Below are 18,699 nucleotides of genomic sequence, written 5' to 3' on the forward strand. Positions count from 1 at the left end.
CTCAGGAGACTGAGGCAGAAGCTTGAACCCGGGAGGCGGAGGTTGCAGTGAGCCGAGATTACGCCACTGCACTCCAGCCTGGGCAACAGAGTAAGACTCCATCTCAAAAAAAAAAAAAAAAAAGAGAACCAAGAAGAAATGTCAACTAGGTCTCCAGATCCCTGAATCTTGAGCACAGAAGAGAGGTTTTGAACTGGAGATATCAAGAGTCTTTAGCACCTGGATCAGTGTTAATAACAGAAATACAATGTGAGCCACAAATGCAAACCACATACGGAACTGAAACAGGTGAAATTAAGTTGTATTAATTTTATTTTCCCCAGATAGTCTAGTGGTTAGGAAAAAAACAAAAACAATTTTAATGTATTTTTACCCAATATATGCAAAAAAATTATCAGTCCAACATATAATGAGCATTAAAAAACGAATATATTCTTTCTCATATTATTTTATTTTTTTTTGAGAGACAGACTGTTGCTCTGTCGCCCAGGCTAGAGTGCAGTGGCCCAGTCTTGGCTCACTAGATCCTCCGCCTCCCGGGTTCAAGCGATTCTCCTGTCTCAGCCTCCCAAGTAGCTGGGATTACAGGCACATGCCACCACGCCTGGCTTATTTTTGTATTTTTAGTAGAGATGGGGTTTTACCATCTTGACCAGGCTGGTCTCAAACTTCTGACATCAAGTGATCTGCCTGCCTTGGCCTCCCAAAGTGCTGGGATTACAGGCATGAGCCACAGCACCTGGCTTATCATATTAATTTTTTAAATCCCACAGGTATTTGGTACTCACAGCACTGTATATGGCTCTGGCTACCACACTGAACAGCACAACTCCAGATGGTATACAAAGCCAAAGCAATGAATGAAGTCTTAAAGAGGATTTCAAACTTGGCACTACTGATGTTTAGCCACATCCCTGGGGGGAGAATCCCCCCAAATTGTGACAATTAACAATGATTTCAGGGAATCTCTGAGCCTATTCTAGTTGCCCATTTAAAACAAACAAACAAAAAGTCAGCTTAGGTCAGGCACAGTGGCTCACGTCTGTAATCCCAGCACTATGGGAGGCCAAGGCACGTGGATCACCTGAAGTCAGGAGTTCAAGACCAACCTGACCACCACTGAGAAACCCCATCTCTATTAAAAATACAAAATTAGAGAGGCGTGGTGGTGCGTGCCTGTAATGCCAGCTACTAGGGAGGCTGAGGCAGGAGAATCGCTTGAATCCAGGAGGCAGAGGTTGCACTGAGCCAGGATCGTGCCACTGCATTGCAGCCTGGGCAACAAGAGCAAAACTCCATCTCAAAAAAAAAAAAAATTAAAAAAGGGTCAGGCTAGGTGGCTCACACCTGTAATCCCAGCACTTTGGGAGGCTGAGGCAGGCAAATGGCTAGAGCTCAGTTCAAGACCAGCTTGGGCAACATGGCAAAACCATGACTACAAAAAAATACAGAAATAAGTTGGGCATGCTGGCATGCGCCTGTGGTCCCAGCTACTTGGGAGGCTGAGATGGGAAAATTGCTTGAGCCCGGGAGGAGGCAGAGGTTGAACACCGCACTCCAGTTTGGGTGACACAGGAAGACCCTGTCTCAAAAAAAAGGTGGGGGAGGGGGCAGGCGAGGTGGCTCATGCCTATTTGTTTTGCTTTTGTTTTTGTTTTAGATGGAATCTTGCTCTGTAGCCCAGGCTAGAGTGCAGTGGCGCTATCTCGTCTCAATGCAACCTCCACCTCCCGGGTTCAAGCGATTCTCCTGCCTCAGCCTCCCAAGTAGCTGGGACTATAGGTGCGCACGATGACAACTGGCTAATATTTATATTTTTAGTAGAGATGGGGTTTCATCACGTTGGCCAGGCTGCTCTCAAGCTCCTGACCTCAAGTGATCCGCCCCCCTCAGCCTCCCAAAGTGCTGGGATTATAAGTGTGAGCCACTGCACCTGGCCTAATCTTAGTACTTAGGAAGGGTGAGGCAGGAGTATAGTTTGAGCCAGGAGTTCCTAACCAGCCTGGGCAACATAGGGAGACCCCATCTCTACCAAAAGATAAAAATAAAAAATAAATTAGCCAGGTGCAATGGTGCATACCTGTGTAGTTCCAGCTTCTTGGGAGGTTGAAATGGAAGGACTGCTTCAGCTCAGAAGGTCGAGGCTGCATTGAGCCATGCTCATACCACTGTATTCCAGCCTAGGCAACAGAGCAAGACCGCACCTAAAAAAAAAAAAAAAAGACTAAAAAATTGATCAGGGCCTGAGGATTAACTACAAAGGGGAACAAGGGCTTTTTGGCTGACAAAAATGTTCTGTATTTTGATTGCAGCGATGGGAACATTGTAACCATCAGTTATCAAAAGTATATTGTCAGACTGGGCACAGTGGCTCACGACTGTGCCTGTAATCCCAGCACTTTGGGCGGCCAAGGTGGTGGATCGCCTGAGGTCAGCAGTTTGAGACCAGCCTGGCCAACATGGTGAAACTCTGTCTCTATTAAAAATATAAAAATTAGCCGGGCGTGGTGGCATGCATCTACAATCCCAGTTACTCAAAAGGCTGAGGCACGAAAATCGCTTGAGCCCAGGAGGTGGAGACTGCAGTGAGCAGAGATCATGTCAGTGCACTCCAGCCTGGGCAACAGAGTGAGACACCATCTTTTAAAAACAAACAAAAAAAAGCCACCCCCCCCCCAAAAAAAAAGCACATTGTCACAATGTATCAAATTGTTTTCAAAACTGGTGTATTTTATTGTTTGAAAAGAATACTCAGGCTTGGCATGGTGGCTCACGCCTGTAACCTCAGCCCTTTGGGAGGCCAAGGTGAGATCAACCGAGGTTGGGAGTTCGAGACCAGCCTGACCGACATGGAGAATCCCCGTCTCTACTAAAAAAATACCAAATTAGGCCGGACGCAGTGGCTCACACCTGTTATCCCAGCACTTTGGGAGGCCGAGGCGGGTGGCAAGGTCAGGAGATCGAGACCATCCTAACACAGTGAAACCCCGTTTCTACTAAAAATACAAAAACAAAATTAGCCGGGAGTGGTGGCAGGCGCCTGTAGTCCCAGCTACTCGGGAGGCTGAGGCAGGAGAATGGCGTGAACCCAAGAGGCGGAGCTTGCAGTGAGCTGAGATTGAGCCACTGCACTCCAGCCTGGGCAACAGAGCAAGACTCCGCCTAAAAATATATATATATATATAAAATTAGCCGGGCCTGGTGGTGGGCACCTGTAATCCCAGCTACTCGGGAGGAAGGAGAATCACTTGAACCCAGGAGGCGGAGGGTGTGGTGAGCTGAGATCACATCATTGCACTCCAGCCTGGACAACAAAAGCAAAACTCCATCTCAAAAAAAAAATAAATAAAAATAATACTTCTGGGCCATCTCTTCCTGGTTCTTCCCAGAGTCAGGAAAACCTGGATTGAAAGAGTGGTTTAAAAAAAAAAAAAAAAAAAAAAAGCTCTGAAGAGCCAATTTTTGTAAAAAGTACATCACATTATGACACTGCTTAAAAACCCCACAAGACTAGTTTACTCAGAATGAAGGCCAGAAAGGCCATAGATTAACTACTAGATCTGCTAACTACCTGACCTCTTCTGCTCCTCTCTCCCCTCACTCACTCTTGCCACTGGCATCCTTACTGTTAGAACACTTCCACCTTGAGACCCTTGCTCAAGATATTCTCTCTACCTGGAGTACTTTTCCCCCAGATACCTGGTGCTAACTTAACATCTAATTCAACTCATTGCTCAAATCTTACTTTTTTAAGAGGCCCAAGCCGGGCGCAGTGGCTCATTCCTATAATCCCAGCACTTTGGGAGGCCGAGGCAGGTGGATCACCTGAGGTCAGGAGTTCGAAATCAGCAGGGTCAATATGGTGAAACACCATCGCTACTAAAATACAAAAATTAGCCAGGCATGGTGGTGCATGACTATAATCCCAGCTACTGAGGAGGCTGAGGCAGAAGAATCGCTAGAACCTGGGAGGCAGAAGTGGGAGGCAGAAGTTGCAGTGAGCCAAGATCACGCCATTGCATTCCAGCCTGGGTGACAAGAGCAAAACTCCATCTCAAAAAAAAAAAAAAAAAAAGAAAAAGAAACATAATTCTATTTTTTAAAAATTATAAAAATTTTTAAATACACAGGCCTGGCCCCCTATTTATCACAGCAATCTGCACACACATATGCTGCACTAGCTCTCCCAATCCTCGCTACTCAACTTGAACCTTTTTAATACAAAGGTCTTACGTCCTAACACATAATTTAGTTATTTACTATGTTCATTACTTGTCTTGGACTAGAATGTAAGTTTTAGACGTTGGAGCTTCCATTAGTTTAGGTCATGAAGATGACATGGAGGAGAAACTACCACACAACCATTAGGGACATGTAGCAGAAACAAGGAACAATCTTTTAAACAGAAAAGTGGGCCGGGCACAGTGGCTCATGCCTGAAATCCCAGCACTTTGGGAAGCCAAGGCGGCTGAATCACCTGAATTCAGGAGTTTGAGACCAGCCTGGTCAACATGGCAAAACCCCGACTCTACAAAAAATAAAAAAGATTAGCCAGGCGTGGGGGTGCACACATGTAGTCCCAGCTATTTGGGAGGCTGAGGCAGGAGAATCACTTGAACCCAGGAAGCAGAGGTTGCAGGAGGCTGTGATCACGCCACTGGACTCCAGCCTGAGTGACAGAGCAAAACTGTCTCCAAAGAAAAAAAAAAAAAAGCAACCTGTAAAGAATTGAGGTAAGGAACACAAGGTAAGAAGTTCAAGAAATTAGGCTGGGCACAGTGGCTCACGCCTGTAATCCCAGCACTTTAGGAGACCGAGCCGATCCACCTCAGGGTGGATCACCTGAGGTCAGGACTTCAAGACCAGCCTGACCAATATGATGAAACCCCATCTCTACTAAAAATACAAAAATTAGCCAGACGTGATTGCACGTGCCTGTAATCCCAGCTACTCGGGAGACTGAGACAGGAGAATCACTTGAATACAGGCGGCAGAGTTTGCAGGGAGCCGAGATCGCACCATTGTACTCCAGCCTGGGCAGTGAGAATAAAACTCTGTCTCAAAAAAAGAAGTTAAAGAAATTAACAGGTTGGCATTTTGGAATGGAATGTCTCCAAAACAAAACAACAAAGACTCTTCCACATTAGTTGGTGTTTAAGAATGATGTGCCAGCTGGCCATGGTGGCTCATGCCTATAACCCCAGCTACTCAGGAGGTTGAAGTGAGAGGACACTTGAGCCCAGAAGTTCACAGCCCCAGTGAACCATGATTGCAACACTGCCCTCCAGCCTGAGCAACAGTGAGATCTTGTCTCAAAACAAGAGAAAACAAAACAAAGTAAGAATACTGTACCACTGATATGATTTATCCATTCTCCCTAAGTGATGGGAGAAAACACTGCCAAACCCCATTTCTTTTTTTCTTTTTTTTTTTTTTGAGACAGTATCTTGCTCTGTTGCCCAGGCTGGAATGCAGTGGCATGATCATGGCTCACTGCAGCCTCAATGTCCCGGGCTGAAACAACCCTCCTACCTCAAACTCAAGAGTAGCTGGAACTACAGGTACACAGCACCATGCTCAGCTATTTTTAAAAAATTTTTGTAGAGATAGAGTTTTGACATATTACCCAGGCTTGCCAGCCCAATTTCTTATCTTAAGGATGTCCAGCAGTAAAACCTAAAGGAAACTTGTTAAAGAAATCATCTTGGGATCAAAAGACTTGGCTGATGCCCAAGTATTTCTTCTTCTTGTTGTTGAGACAGGGTCTTGCTCTATCACCCAGGCTGGAGTGCAGTGGTGTGATCTCAGCTCACTGCAACCTCCACCTCCTGGGTTCAAATGATTCTCCTGCTTCAGCCTCCCGAGTAGATGGAATTACAGGCGCCCAAAAGCCTAATTTTTTTTTTTTAAAGCTAAGTGCTAAAGATATAAAAAGACAAAAAGGAAATACAAACGACTCTTAAAAATATAAAGGGCTGCCAGGCGCGGTGCTCACGCTTGTAATCCTAGCACTTTGGTAGGCTGAGGCGGGCAGATCACCTGAGGTCAGGAGACCAGCCTGACCAACATGGAGAAACCCCATCTCTACTAAAAATACAAAATTAGCCAGGTGTGGTGGCACATGCCTATATTCCCAGCTAATCAGGAGTCTGAGGCAAGAGAATCACTTAAACCCATACCATTGCACTCCAGCCTGGGCAACAAGAGCAAAACTCCAGGACTGGCGTGGTGGGTCACACCTATAATCCCAGCACTTTGGGAGGCCGAGGTAGGCAGATCACGAGGTCAGCAGTTCGAGATCAGCCTGGCCAACATGGTGAAACCCCATCTCTGCTAAAAACACAAAAAATACAAAAATTAGCTGGGTGTGGTGGCGCGTGCCTATAATCCCAGCTACTCAGGAGGCTGAGGCAGCAGAACTGCTTGAACGCTTGAACCGGGACCCGGGAGGCGGAGGTTGCGGTGAGCCGAGATCACACAGTGGCTTGAGTCTGTAATACCAACACTTTGGGAGGCCAAGTCAGGAGGATCACTTGAGGGCAGGAGTTTGAGGACCAGCCTGGGCAACATGGCAAGACCCTGTCTCTACAAAAAATTAAAACCTCACTCATTACAAAAATAGACACTAATTATAAATACAGTAAGACAGCTATGGTCTGGCCGGCCGCAGTGGCTCAAGCCTGTAATCCCAGCACTTTGGGAGGCCGAGACAGGCAGATCACGAGGTCAGGAGATCGAGACCATCCTGGCTAACCCGGTGAAACCCCGTCTCTACTAAAAAATACAAAAAAAAACTAGCCGGGCGTGGTGGCGGGCGCCTGTAGTCCCAGCTACTCGGGAGGCTGAGGCAGGAGAGTGGCGGGAACCCGGGAGGTGGAGCTTGCTGTGAGCTGAGATCCGGCCATTGCACTCCAGCCTGGGCGACAGCGAGACTCCGTCTCAACAAAAAAAAAAAAAAAAAAAAAAAAAAATTAAACACTGCCAATTGAACTATGAGACATATGGATAAGCAAGACACAAATTTCAGACACATCAAAAAATGTTAAAACATTATGTCTAAGAATTGTTTAAATATAACCTTATCCTTTTTGTTTTTAAAAAAAAAAACTACTTATGGGCACATTTTTTTTTTTTTTGAGACAGTCTCACTCTGTCACCCAGGTTGGAGTGCAGTGGTGCAATCTTGGCTCACTGCAACCTCCACCTCCCAGGTTCAAGCGATTCTCCTGCCTCAGCCTCCTGAGTAGCTGGGATTACAAGTGTGGGCTACCACGCCCAGCAAAATTTTAAAGAAGTAAAAAGAAGGCTGGGCGCGGTGGTTCACGCCTATAATCCCAGTACTTTTGGGAGGCCGAGGCGGGCGGATCACAAGGTCAGAAGTTCAAGACCACCCTGACCAACATGGTGAAACCTTGTCTCTACTAAAACTACAAAAAAAAATTTAGCTAGGCATGGTGGTATGTGCCTGTAATCCTAGCTACTCAGGAGGCTGAGGGAGGAGAATCGCTTGAACCTGGGAGGCAGACACTGTAGTGAGCCGAGATGGCGCCACTGGACTCCAGCCTGGGCGACAGAGTGAGACTCCATCTCAAAAAATAAAAAAACAAATTATCTGTAGGCGGGGCACAGTGGCTCACACCTGTAATCCCAGCACTTTGGGAGGCTAAGGCAGGAGGATCACTTAAGCCCAGGAGTTCAAGACCAGGCTGGGCTACAGGGGAAAACTTTGTCTCTAAAAGAAAAAAAAAAAAAAATTAATCAAAACTGAGCTGGGCGTGGTGGTGCATGCCTGTGGTCCCAGCTACTCAGGAGGCTGAGGCGAGAGGATAGCTTCAGCCTGGGAGGTCAAGGTTGCAGTGAGACATGTTTGCACCACAGCACTCTAGCCTAGAGAACAAAGTGAGACCTTGTCTCAAAAATAAAATTTTTAAAAAAGTTAATAGGGCTTGGTGGCATACGCCTGTAGTCCTAAATACTTGGGAGGCTGAGACTGGAGGATCATTTGGGCCTCGGAGCTATGGCTGCAGTGAGATATAACACCGTGGCACTCTAGCCTGGATGACAGAGCAAGACCCTGTCTCTAAAATAAGTAATATTTTTAGAGAGAGTCTTGCTGTTGTCCCGCTGGGCTTGAACTCCTGGGCTGCTCAAGCAATCCCTGCACCTCGGCCTGCCAAGTACCTGAGACTACAGGTGCATGCCACTGTGCCCTGCTTACTTTTTGCCTTTTTAATTGAGGCATGTATTCAAAGTATGATTCCCTATCCTGGGCGACAGAGCAGGACTCTGTCACAAAAAAAAAAAGAAAAAAAGAGAGAGAAAAAAGAAAACCCATGTATGATTTTTTATTTCCCAAAACGTAGTAGCCTGTTGTTGACTGGAAGCCTTACAGGTTATAAGTCAATTAACATATTTCATGTGTTACATGTATACTGTATTCTTACAATAAAAGCTAAACAAAAGGCTGGGCGCGGTGGGTCACACCTATAATCCTAACACTTTGGGAGGCTGAGGTGGGTGGATCACCTGAGGTCAAGAGTTCGAGAACAGCCTGACCAATATGGTGAAACCCTGTCTCTACTAAAAGTACAAAAGTTACCTGGGCATGGTTGGCATGTGCCTACAGTTCCAGCTACTCAGAAGGCTGAGACAGGAGATTTGCTTGGACCCAAGAGGCAGAGGTTGCAGTGAGCCGAGATCACATCACTGCACTCCAGCCTGGGTGACAGAGCAAGACTCCCTCTCAAAAAAAAAAAAAAAATTAAGTAGAAGTGAATCATCATAAAGGTGTTCATCCCGATAGTATTTATGTTGAATAGGCTGAGGAAAAGTAGGAGGAGGGGTTGGTCTGGCTGTCTCAGGGCAGCAGAGGCAGAAGAAAATCCATCTATAAGTCCATGTATAAGTGAACCTGCACAACAGTTCAAACCCTTGTTGTTCAATGGTCAACTGTACAAAGGAAGCCCCAAACTCGGTTAGGTGTCAATCTTCCTTACACTGTGAAACTCAGAAGTCCCATCTTGTCGCATATCTGAATAGAAACAATTCTGATGTTGGATAGAGGAACTCAAAGAAATCAGCAGGCACACACAACCCTCAATGGAAGCACCAGCCCCCAGTGGACAGAGTACTCAACCTCCCTGTTAGCTGTGACAAGACAAAAATGAAAGCAGTAATAAAATGCTCAATTCACTCATCACTATCCAAGTACTTTCTCCTTTGGTGTCGTGTCTCCTTAAGGGGACAGGAAGAACCATCCCTGTTTTGGTGGGAGTGGGGATGGGGGTGGGCGGGTATATGTTTCAGACAGGTCAGGTCTCACTATGTTGGCCAGGCTGGCCTTGGAACGCCTGCGCCCAATCTTTGCACCTCAGCCTCCCTAGTAGCTGAGACTAGACAGGCGCCACTAGGCCCGAAACCATCCCAATTTTGTATCTCAAGGGTGCTATTTACCTGCCATAAAGTAACACAAGTCCCTATTCCTGTCAGATTTGCATCTGATGAGAAGCTAGAAGGTTCACTCATGTTAAGCCATCATAATCTGGCTTGACAAAATAGAGTTGTTAGCATGAGAAAACTTAATAATGCAAGAACATGGTTTAACAAAGCAAGTATTAAGGCTTCAAAAAGTCCCCTGCCCCACCTTCCCCAGAAGCCAACTGCTTTTGCCTTTTTAGTTGTTCTTTACCTTTATTTCTGAATAAGATGTTCATAATCCATTTGCCACTTTAAAAAATTTCCTTTTGGCTGGGTGTGATGGCTCATGCCTGTAATCCCAGCACTTTGGGAGGCCAAGGTGGGCAGATCACAAGGTCAGGAGATCGAGACCATCCTGGCTAGCATGGTGAAACCCCATCTCTACTAAAATACAAAAAAATTAGCCAGGCGTGGTGGAGGGCGCCTGTAGTCCCAGCTACTCAGGAGGCTGAGGCAGGAGAATGGCATGAACCTGGGAGGCGGAGCTTGCAGTAAGCCAAGATCGCACCACTGCGCTCCGGCCTGGGCGACCAAAAAAAAAAAATTCCTCATTTCTATGAGTTTTGCTCTTATACATATTACCCACCCATCCCCACTTCATCAGATTATTATTTTATTACAATATTCAGAGCTACAACAATCGTAACTAGGTAAATATCACATACAGTTGAATCCTGCTATGGTTTGAGTGTTTATGTCCCCCGAAAATTCATGTTAAAATCCGAATCCCCAAGGTGAAAGTATTAGGTACACCTTTGAGAGGTGATTACACCACAGAACAAAGCCCTCATCAATGGGATTTGTGCCCTTATATAGAAGAAACCCCAGAGAAATCCCTCACCCTTCCTGCCTTGCAAACTCAAGACAGGATCCAGGCACCAAGTCTGCCACAGCCTTGATCTTGGCCTTCCCAGGCTCCAAAACGCTGAGAAATAAAATTCTGTTGTGTATAAGCCATCCAGTTTATGGTCTTTTGTTACAGTAGCTCAAACGGAGTAAGAAAATCCTCATGTTGGCCGGGTGCGGTGGCTCACGCCTGTAATCCCAACACTTTGGGGGGCCAAGGGGGGTGGATCACAAGGTCAGGAGATTGAGACCATCCTGGCTAACACAGTGAAACCCCGTCTCTACTAAAAAAATACAAAACTCAGCCAGGTGTGGTGGCGGGCGCCTGTAGTCCCAGCTACTCAGGAGGCTGAAGCAGGAGAATGGATGGCATGAACCCAAGAGGCGGAGCTTGCAGTGAGCCGAGATCACACCACTGCACTCCAGCCTGGGTGACAGAGCAAGACTCTGTCTCAAAAAAGAAAATCCTCATGTTATAATACTTCACAAGTTTTTGTTTATTCTAGTTAATATTTACCTTAATTTTTTCATTTTCTCTGTACTTCATCAGTAATTCAGCTCGAAACTCTCCAAGTAAGGCAAAAATTTCCTCAGTATATTCTAATACAGTTTTTTGTCTGAGACATCCCCTCTTAGAAGTATACTTTCTCTTGCTTCAACCTGGACTACTGTTCTCCAAATCCACTGCAGAAAGGGAGTCCTGGGACTTCCCATCACCATCATCCTGGCAATTCCTTTTATCTCAGAATGAGATGATGTATAAGAACACAAAACTACTGAGAGCAAACTGACCTGGGTAATTTGAAACAGCACTTAGTACCAGTGCCAATGATCTCTCACTACTGCATCCCCCTGAGACTACTTTAAGTACTGATGTGTAGCTCTAGGGTAAAGAGCCAGGTTTAATTTAGCATTCACCGAAAACCCCAATTTTGAGGATGCCTGGAAAACTTTTGAGACAGGGTCCCACTCTGTCACCCAGGATGGAGTCCAGTGATACCATCTCTGTTCACTGCAACCTCTATCCCTGGCATCGAGCAATCCTCCCATCTCAGCCTCCTGAGTAGCTGGAACTACAGGCGTGAGTCACCATGACCAGCTCATTTTTAAATTATTATTATTATTATTATTGAATCTCGCTCTGTCGCCCAGGCTGGAGTGCAGTGGCCAGATCTCAGCTCACTGCAAGCTCCGCCTCCCGGGTTTACGCCATTCTCCTGCCTCAGCCTCCCGAGTAGCTGGGACTACAGGCGCCCGCCACCTCGCCCGGCTAGTTTTTTGTGTTTTTAGTAGAGATGGGGTTTCTCCATGTTGGACAGGCTAGTCTTGAACTCCCAACCTCAGGCGATCTGCTGCCTTGACCTCTCAAAGTGCTGGGATTACAGGCGTCAAGCCACCACTCCTGGCCGGAAAACTTTTAAGGCAAAGTTAACAGGGTTAACATCAAGTTAAACTCCAAGATCACCCTGAAAACTCTGCCCTCCATGGTCCTTTGACTCACACAGAACCAGGCCAGGCCACATGTCATCAATACAAAATAGTATGACCATTCCCACCCCAACCTGACTTCCAAGGACATATCAATTATTTGTATACCCAAGACCCAGACAAGCAGCTGCTTGTGGAGGCACAGTGAGGACAGGCACAATGCCCTATTGATCTTTGTATTCACCACATGCTAACCCAATTGCAGGTAATCAGGGAGTACCTAGCGAAATAGAAATCCAGCTAGACATTTACTAGACAGAATGAACAGTGAAATGCTATGGGGGAAAAATCAGTTTATTAAAGCATTACTCTTGAAAAACTACATTTTGGCCAGGCGCAGTGGCTCACATATAATCTCCGCAAAAACTTTAGGAGGCCAAGGCAGGAGGATCCCTTGAGCTCAGGAGATCAGAGTTACAGTGAGCTATGATCATGCCATGGCACTGCAGCTTGGGTGTCTAAAAAACAAAAAGAGCTAGATGGCTAAACAAAAAGCAAGAAAAAGTACTTTATTACTCCTGAGGTAAGGAGTGACAGCATAACCTTGTCAATTACAAAGAGCCAACTACATGGCTTCAACTCAAAGATACACTTGATTGGAAGCATAAAGAAAACTTCGTAATACATCAATGTTGAAAATCAGTGAATTATAGTCAATCTTTCCAAATCACCTCTTAAAAATAATTCATCTTGCTCTGTCACCTGGGCTGGAGTATAGTGACACAATCGGCTCACCACAGCCTGAAACTCCTGGGCTCAAACTATCCTCCCGCTTCAGCCTCTCTTAGTAGCTGGAACTTCAGCTGCATATCCACCACACAGAGCTAATTTTAAAATTGTCTTAGAAACGGGATTCTGCTATGTTGCCTAGGCTGCCATTGTTCTTGATAAAGTTTTTCCTCTCAACAAGTCAATAGTTTAAGGCTGGGTGTGGTGGCTCATGCCTGTAATTCCAGCACTTTAGGAGGCAGGCGAATCACTTGAGTCTGGGAGTTTGAGACCAGATTGGCCATGGTGAAACTCCATCTCTACTAAAAATACAAAAATTAGCCAGGTGTGGTGGCAGGCGCCTGTAATCCCAGTTACTCAGGAGGCTGAGGCAGGAGAATCACTTGAACATGGAAGGCACAGGCTGCAGTGAGCCAAGATCATGCCAGTGCACTCCAGTCTGGGCAACAGAGAGACCCTGTCTCAAGGGGGAAAAAAAAAAACCCACACACACAAACAATAAATAGTTTAAAAGAGAAAATGGAAAAGCATCTAGTATGAATATAGCATTAAGCCAGGCCAGATTCTGTTATGAAAAAACTACTCTTACATTGTCTGTTACAGGGAGATCAGGATCTCAAAGCAGAAAGCAACAATGACTTCCTCTAACAGAATCAAGAAATTTAAAAACAAAATTTTTTTTGAGAGAAGTATCGCTCTTTTCCCCCAGGCTTGAGTCAGTGGCTCAATCTCGGCTCGCTGCAACCTCTGCCTCCCTTTGTATTTTTTAGTAGAGACTGGGTTTCACCAAGTTGGCCAGGCTGGTCTCGAACTCCTGACCTCAGGGGATCCGCCTGCCTCAGCCTCCCAAAGTGCTGGGATTACAGGCATGAGACACTACGCCTGGTAAAAAATTTTTGAGACACCCAGGCTGTAGTGCAGTGGCCTGATCTTACCTTACTGCAGCCTTGACTTCCTGGGTTCAAGTGATCCTCCCACCTCAGCCTCTGGAGTAGCTGGGACCACAAATGTGCACCACTATGCCCAGGTAATTTTTAAATTTTTTGTAGAGACAGGGCTTCCCCATGTTGCCCAGGCTGGTCTTGAACTTCTGAGCTCAAGCAACCCACTTGCCTCAGCCTCCCAAAGTGCTGGGATTACGGGTGTGAGGCACTGCACCCGGCCAAGGAGTTAATATTTTATTTTATAAAATATTTTTTTGAGACGGAGTTTTGCTCTTGTTGCCCAGGCTGGAGTGCAATGGCGCAATCTTGGCTCACTGCAACCTCCGCCTCCTGGGTTCAAGCGATTTTGCTGCCTCAGCCTCCTGAGTAGCTGGGATTACAGGCACACGCCGCCACACCCAGCTAATTTTTTGTATTTTTAGTAGAGACAGGATTTCACCATGTTGGTCAGGCTGATCTCGAACTCCTGACCTTGCGATCCACCCGCCTCGGCCTCCCAAAGTGCTGGGATTACAAGCGTGAGCCACCATGCCTGAGTTAATTTTAACTAGTTAACTAGTTTTGTAATGCAAAAATGTATCATATCCATGTTTACCATGTCACTTCTGAAAATCCTTCACTGACCATCCCCATCTAAACAGAATTCTTGCTTGACATTTCTGCATTTTCTCCTCCCTCAGAATAGAAGCTCCAGAACCGTATATATGCCCAACACTTAAAACACCACCTTCCAGAGTATCATTCAATAAAATATTTGTTGAATCAACAAATACCGTTAGTCTCCAATGTTTGAAATTTGCCAACCCTACCCATCAGATCAAAGGGTATACTGAGAGAGTAAAAATGGCGTTCAGTGGTGGGTCTGTCCTTTAGAGAAAAAGAAACCAAAGTAGGTATGTACGACCATCCAAGAGAAATGGCAGAGAACCAACCCAGCCAGGAAAGGAAAAAACTAACAGAAAAACATTTGCTGGGAAGATTAAATGAGAACACATCAAACACCCAGCACAGGCTTCACATACAAAAATATTCAATAAATTACATGTTGTATAGAGCTGTTCAAATCTTGGCCATCTATGATTAGGAAGAATCCAACAGGAGGAAGCAATTATTAAAAAAAAAAAAAATCTAAGAAACCATCTAAGTAAAGACCAGCTTATCTCCCCATCATCATAACCCGACTTCCCTAAAGGGTAATGCCGGGCATACAGTAGGTGCTCAGTATTTGCTGAATGATTCTGAGAAATGCTCTAACTAGACATAGTCCTGTATCTGTAGAAATTGGAGCAAGAAGGTACAGAGCAAACATATGGAAGACAAGTAACTGTTTCAAGAAAAACATGAGGCTAAGAGGCGGCAGTTCTTGCACTTAGCCCCATCATTCAACAAGGTATCTAAAGTTCGTATGTTGGGTCATTTCTCCATGCCTATGATTTAAAGGCTATAAACCCAAGTAATGAGGTGCTAGTGGGACATTCAGGCATTCTTTGGATTTTGGCAGAGCTTAACCAATAGATGGTGAAAGGCATCAACACATGTCACTGGCCTACAGTTAGCAAAGTACTCTCTCTTGGAGCCACAGCTTCATTTTTTCACACGGCACAAAGAGCGAAAGCTGACTTCCTCATCCCCGGAAATTAAGTTAAGCTAGATACACTGACTGGGTGATTGGAATGGTAGTCTTAAGGGAAGGTAGTGACTGCTTCTCTAGAAGAGAAGACCAACATCTCTAAACTAAAAGTAGGTGGTTTTATAACAAAGGTGGACCAGTGGGAAAAGTCTTCATTGGAATAAGGCTGCCTACCTGGGCTTCTATATAACCCCTTTCCTCTGGCACCTACAAGTCCTATTTGCAATAAACAAAATAACTGCAGTGACGTTCACCCAAAGCTGAGTATCTTAAAACTTTATACCCTCCCCTTCAAGGTACAAATGAACCCCCAAACAAGCCGAAGCAAGAAGTCTCTCAAAGCACACATACCCTAAGTTGAAAAACCATTTATTTCACCGGAAAGAAAAAAAGTGATCCAACTCTATAGGTCTAGCCTTTGGACCAAAAAGAGACCCTGGAGCAGTGAGACTCTCACCAAGGTCATTCCCAAATCCAACAGCCGCAGGAGGCAGGAGGCAGGGAGGAGACAGCACAGCCCCCACCACAGTTTCTGCACACAATGAGGCCTGCTGGGAGAACAGAACATGAATGGGAAGCTACAGAAGTTTTGAAGGACAGAAGAACAGGAAAATGGGCAGGAGAGGAAAGGAAAGGAAAGGAAGAGAAGGTCTGAACTTAGCAAGGTAAATTAAGGTCCACGGTTCCTGAGGGACTGAACGCACAGAGCCGAGAACGTCCCGGAGATGGGGTACCACGAAGGGTGTATTCTCATGCACAACCGCAGCTCGGAATTTCAGCCCACACACATCCCACCTGAAAGAGAGCACAATACAGCGGCTTTACAGCAAAGCTCAAAAGGGCTTTCCCATTAAAAACTTCAACATCTTTACAAAGTCTGATAACTTGACACTCCTTTTAAGTTTACTTGTACCCTTCCCCAGTATCACAGTAATCTCTTAACAATGGAAAGAGCTTGAAGGCCAGAGAGTAACTGGGGAGTCTAAACAATCTCAGACTAAGGTCTTAAATTAATAGCAAATCTTGTTTCATAAAAGTAGGCAAAGAGACATTCCATTGCTCTTGATGATGTTAACATTAGCATTCCTTAGAGAAGGTAATTCCACATCACAAGCTGTCAGCAGAGGACAGGAAAAATGGAAAGGTTCCAATTAGCTCCCTGAGGTTAAAAAAAAAAAAAAAAAAAAATCAACAGTATTTTCTATCTAGGAGTTACTGCCAAGGTCCAAGTTAAAAATCATTCAAAGTCTAAATAAAAGTAGCATCAACTGTGCAAGTTTTAAGACCTGAGGACATCCAATTCCAACTAGGGAAGAAACTAACTTTGTAAAGAAGGTGTGGAAGGGCATGTATAAGCTACACATCAAGTCACTGAAGTCTCTTTTCCAGCCCAATCAGTGACTGCCTACTCAATAACCCTGGGAAAGTCACATATCTTCTGCCCTAACTGCAAAGATGGCAGTTATCTATCACTCACACAGTTACTATAATTAAGGATCAATGGTAATGTCTGGGACACACTGGGAGCTACTCAAAACTAAGGGCATTGAGATTTACCCTTAAGTACAATAATCTCAAACACCTAGAGCCCAAAGCTGGCAAGTATCAGAAGAGAATATATTCAAGTAGAGCCAAATGGATCATGGGGCTCAAAATGTATGACAGTGGAAAAAGCAAGGGGACTCAGGGTAGAGCTGCTGGCTCAAGAGTATTAAATGCCCAAAACAGCTAGTGAGAAGATGAAGAAGGGAGTGATTTGCTTATGGCAAAGCTCCCAACCCTGGATTTCAACCTCACCAAAGGAGTAAAATTAACAGGTGTGCATGCATACTTAAACACATACCCTGAGAAAGTAGATGATGTCCAAACTAGAACTGTGGGAATAGTTACTTAAAAAAAAAAAAAAAACCTAAGTAAGTGACAGGCTGGGCTGTTACAGGACAGACTGAAAGATAAAGCAATGGAGTGGGCACTCTATTCAGGGAATAAATCTGAGCTGGGCAAAGAAGGTAGGTGTTAGCATCTATGCCCAGACTTCCTTGTGGAACTTTATAAAAGATAAGTTTTGTATTTCTCTCTACCCCAACTTACCATCAAATAAGTTCTATAAAACTCATAAGGGTTGAACCGTTCAGGAATGTCAGAAATATGCTTCAAGATTAAGATGATGCCATTTTGGTAGTCTTCTTAGTAACTGGGACCTGAGCAGTGATGACCAGTTAACTACAGTTATGGACTTTATCATCAGGGATCATATCAGAACTTTCACACAGCACAAAACAGAACAGGAAACTTGAAGACCTTAGGAATGTCGCACACCTAGGAAACTTAACAAAGGCTCTAAGAAACAAAACACCTGAGCCTGAACGTGTGGGTCCCCAGGTAAGGTTCAATTATAGCATAGTACATAGGTGACCCAAGATTCACCAGCACATCATTCTTTATTTTTCTAGGCACAAATAGAATCAAATTGACTCTCGCTACCAGAAGCCCTGAAAAATAGCCATGAGGGCCAAGGAACTCTATATATTTTAAAGTTAAACAGGTAGGACTTCTCTCTAGCCTGTGAGCCACCCTAGTAACCTTACCCTAACCCTGCAAAAGCAAGCAAGCAGGGCAGCCTAAATGGAGCCCTTTAGGCTGCAGGAGGGATGGCAAAACCGGAAGAGGGAACACCCCACCCCTCTCACCTCAAGCTTTAAAAGGCTGAGTACCGCGCCCGATCGGCATACTGCTCCCGCTCATACCGGGCCATGTCGTACAGAGAATTCCGCGCGGCTGCTGAAGCTTGGGACAACTCACTCTCATGCCCGTAACCGTAGCCCTCTCCAACAGTGGGGACTGGGGCTGTAGCGCGACGCAGGGGGCTCCGATCCCGCCCGTAATATGAAGTGGAAGCTGCAGTAACAGCAGCAGCGGCTGCTGCTGCAGCAGCAGCTGTGGCAGCAGCTCCTGAGGTCGGCAACAGGTGTCTATCGTAGGGATCGAGAGAGGTGGAGGTGAGGTGACTGGCCATGGCTGTATTCTGGACTTGTGGCAGCTGGGACAGGGTCTGCTCTGCGTAATTATACACGGAGGCAGCTGCAGCCGCCACTGCCTCATAGGACCGGGCAGCACGGCAGCGCTTGTAGTAGGCATCGAGCGCTCCGTACGCGTTGTTGTAATACAATGAATCCCCATAGCTCATGGTGTAAGGCGTACGCACTGCTCCGTATTGCTCATTATATTGCTCGGTCAAGTCTGCCACGCGGCCTGAACGATCTATCGGACACTCTTTGGACCAGTGCCCCTCTTTCCCGCACCGATAGCAGCCGCTCTGGTCTCCCATCCCGGGCGCAGTCCTAAGCCGGCTGGTGGACAACTGCACGTGCATTCGTTTGCCTTGAAGAAACAGACGCAAGAAGGGTTGCTATCACTCTTACTCATAGCCCCAGCCCCTACCCCAGACACTGGTCATAGCAATGGCTTTATCTAGGCAATTCTAATGCAGGACTCATCTTTACCAAAAGATAAAAAGGAAAAAAAAAACTCAACTTATAGATTCAGTATAATGACCTGATTTCAGGCAAAGATCAATTAGGTGAC

General features: G+C 45.6%; 2 protein-coding genes and 2 long non-coding RNA genes across 16 annotated transcripts in view; 1 reads left to right on the forward strand and 3 right to left on the reverse strand.

Moving 5' to 3' along the window:
* MRPL11 (mitochondrial ribosomal protein L11) overlaps nucleotides 1–18,699 on the forward strand; it is a 248,991-nt gene that overhangs the window by 19,503 nt on the left and 210,789 nt on the right. The gene's annotated exons all lie outside the window — the stretch shown is intronic.
* Nucleotides 1–18,699, reverse strand: part of LOC144334109 (uncharacterized) — a 42,808-nt gene that overhangs the window by 14,277 nt on the left and 9,832 nt on the right. The window lies entirely within an intron of this gene.
* LOC713490 (RNA-binding protein 4) overlaps nucleotides 1–18,699 on the reverse strand; it is a 32,480-nt gene that overhangs the window by 9,178 nt on the left and 4,603 nt on the right. For 3 of the 12 annotated variants that reach the window (XR_013403530.1, XM_015113622.2, XM_015113623.3), the window contains 2 exons: nucleotides 17,805–18,495; nucleotides 15,468–15,909 (listed from right to left, as the gene is read on the reverse strand). The exons of 2 other annotated variants lie outside the window; for them this stretch is intronic. Coding sequence is in view for 4 of the 10 variants with exons in the window: in XM_015113622.2 (XP_014969108.1) it covers nucleotides 17,813–18,495 (683 nt within the window). In the remaining 6 variants the exon portion in view is untranslated. Of the gene's footprint in view, nucleotides 1–297; nucleotides 1,362–1,933; nucleotides 2,205–15,467; nucleotides 15,910–17,205; nucleotides 17,316–17,804; nucleotides 18,496–18,699 lie in introns of those variants that run through there. 7 more of the 12 variants (XR_001439352.3, XR_013403533.1, XR_013403532.1 and 4 more) reach the window with 4 other exon arrangements.
* On the reverse strand, nucleotides 433–1,630 carry LOC144334108 (uncharacterized). The gene is made up of 2 exons (XR_013403538.1): nucleotides 1,495–1,630; nucleotides 433–1,191 (listed from the first exon to the last, which is right to left on the reverse strand). It is a non-coding gene; the product is annotated as an uncharacterized LOC144334108 (long non-coding RNA).

Source organism: Macaca mulatta, chromosome 14 (genome assembly GCF_049350105.2).
Source record: "Macaca mulatta isolate MMU2019108-1 chromosome 14, T2T-MMU8v2.0, whole genome shotgun sequence".
Taxonomy (NCBI): Eukaryota; Metazoa; Chordata; class Mammalia; order Primates; family Cercopithecidae; genus Macaca; species Macaca mulatta.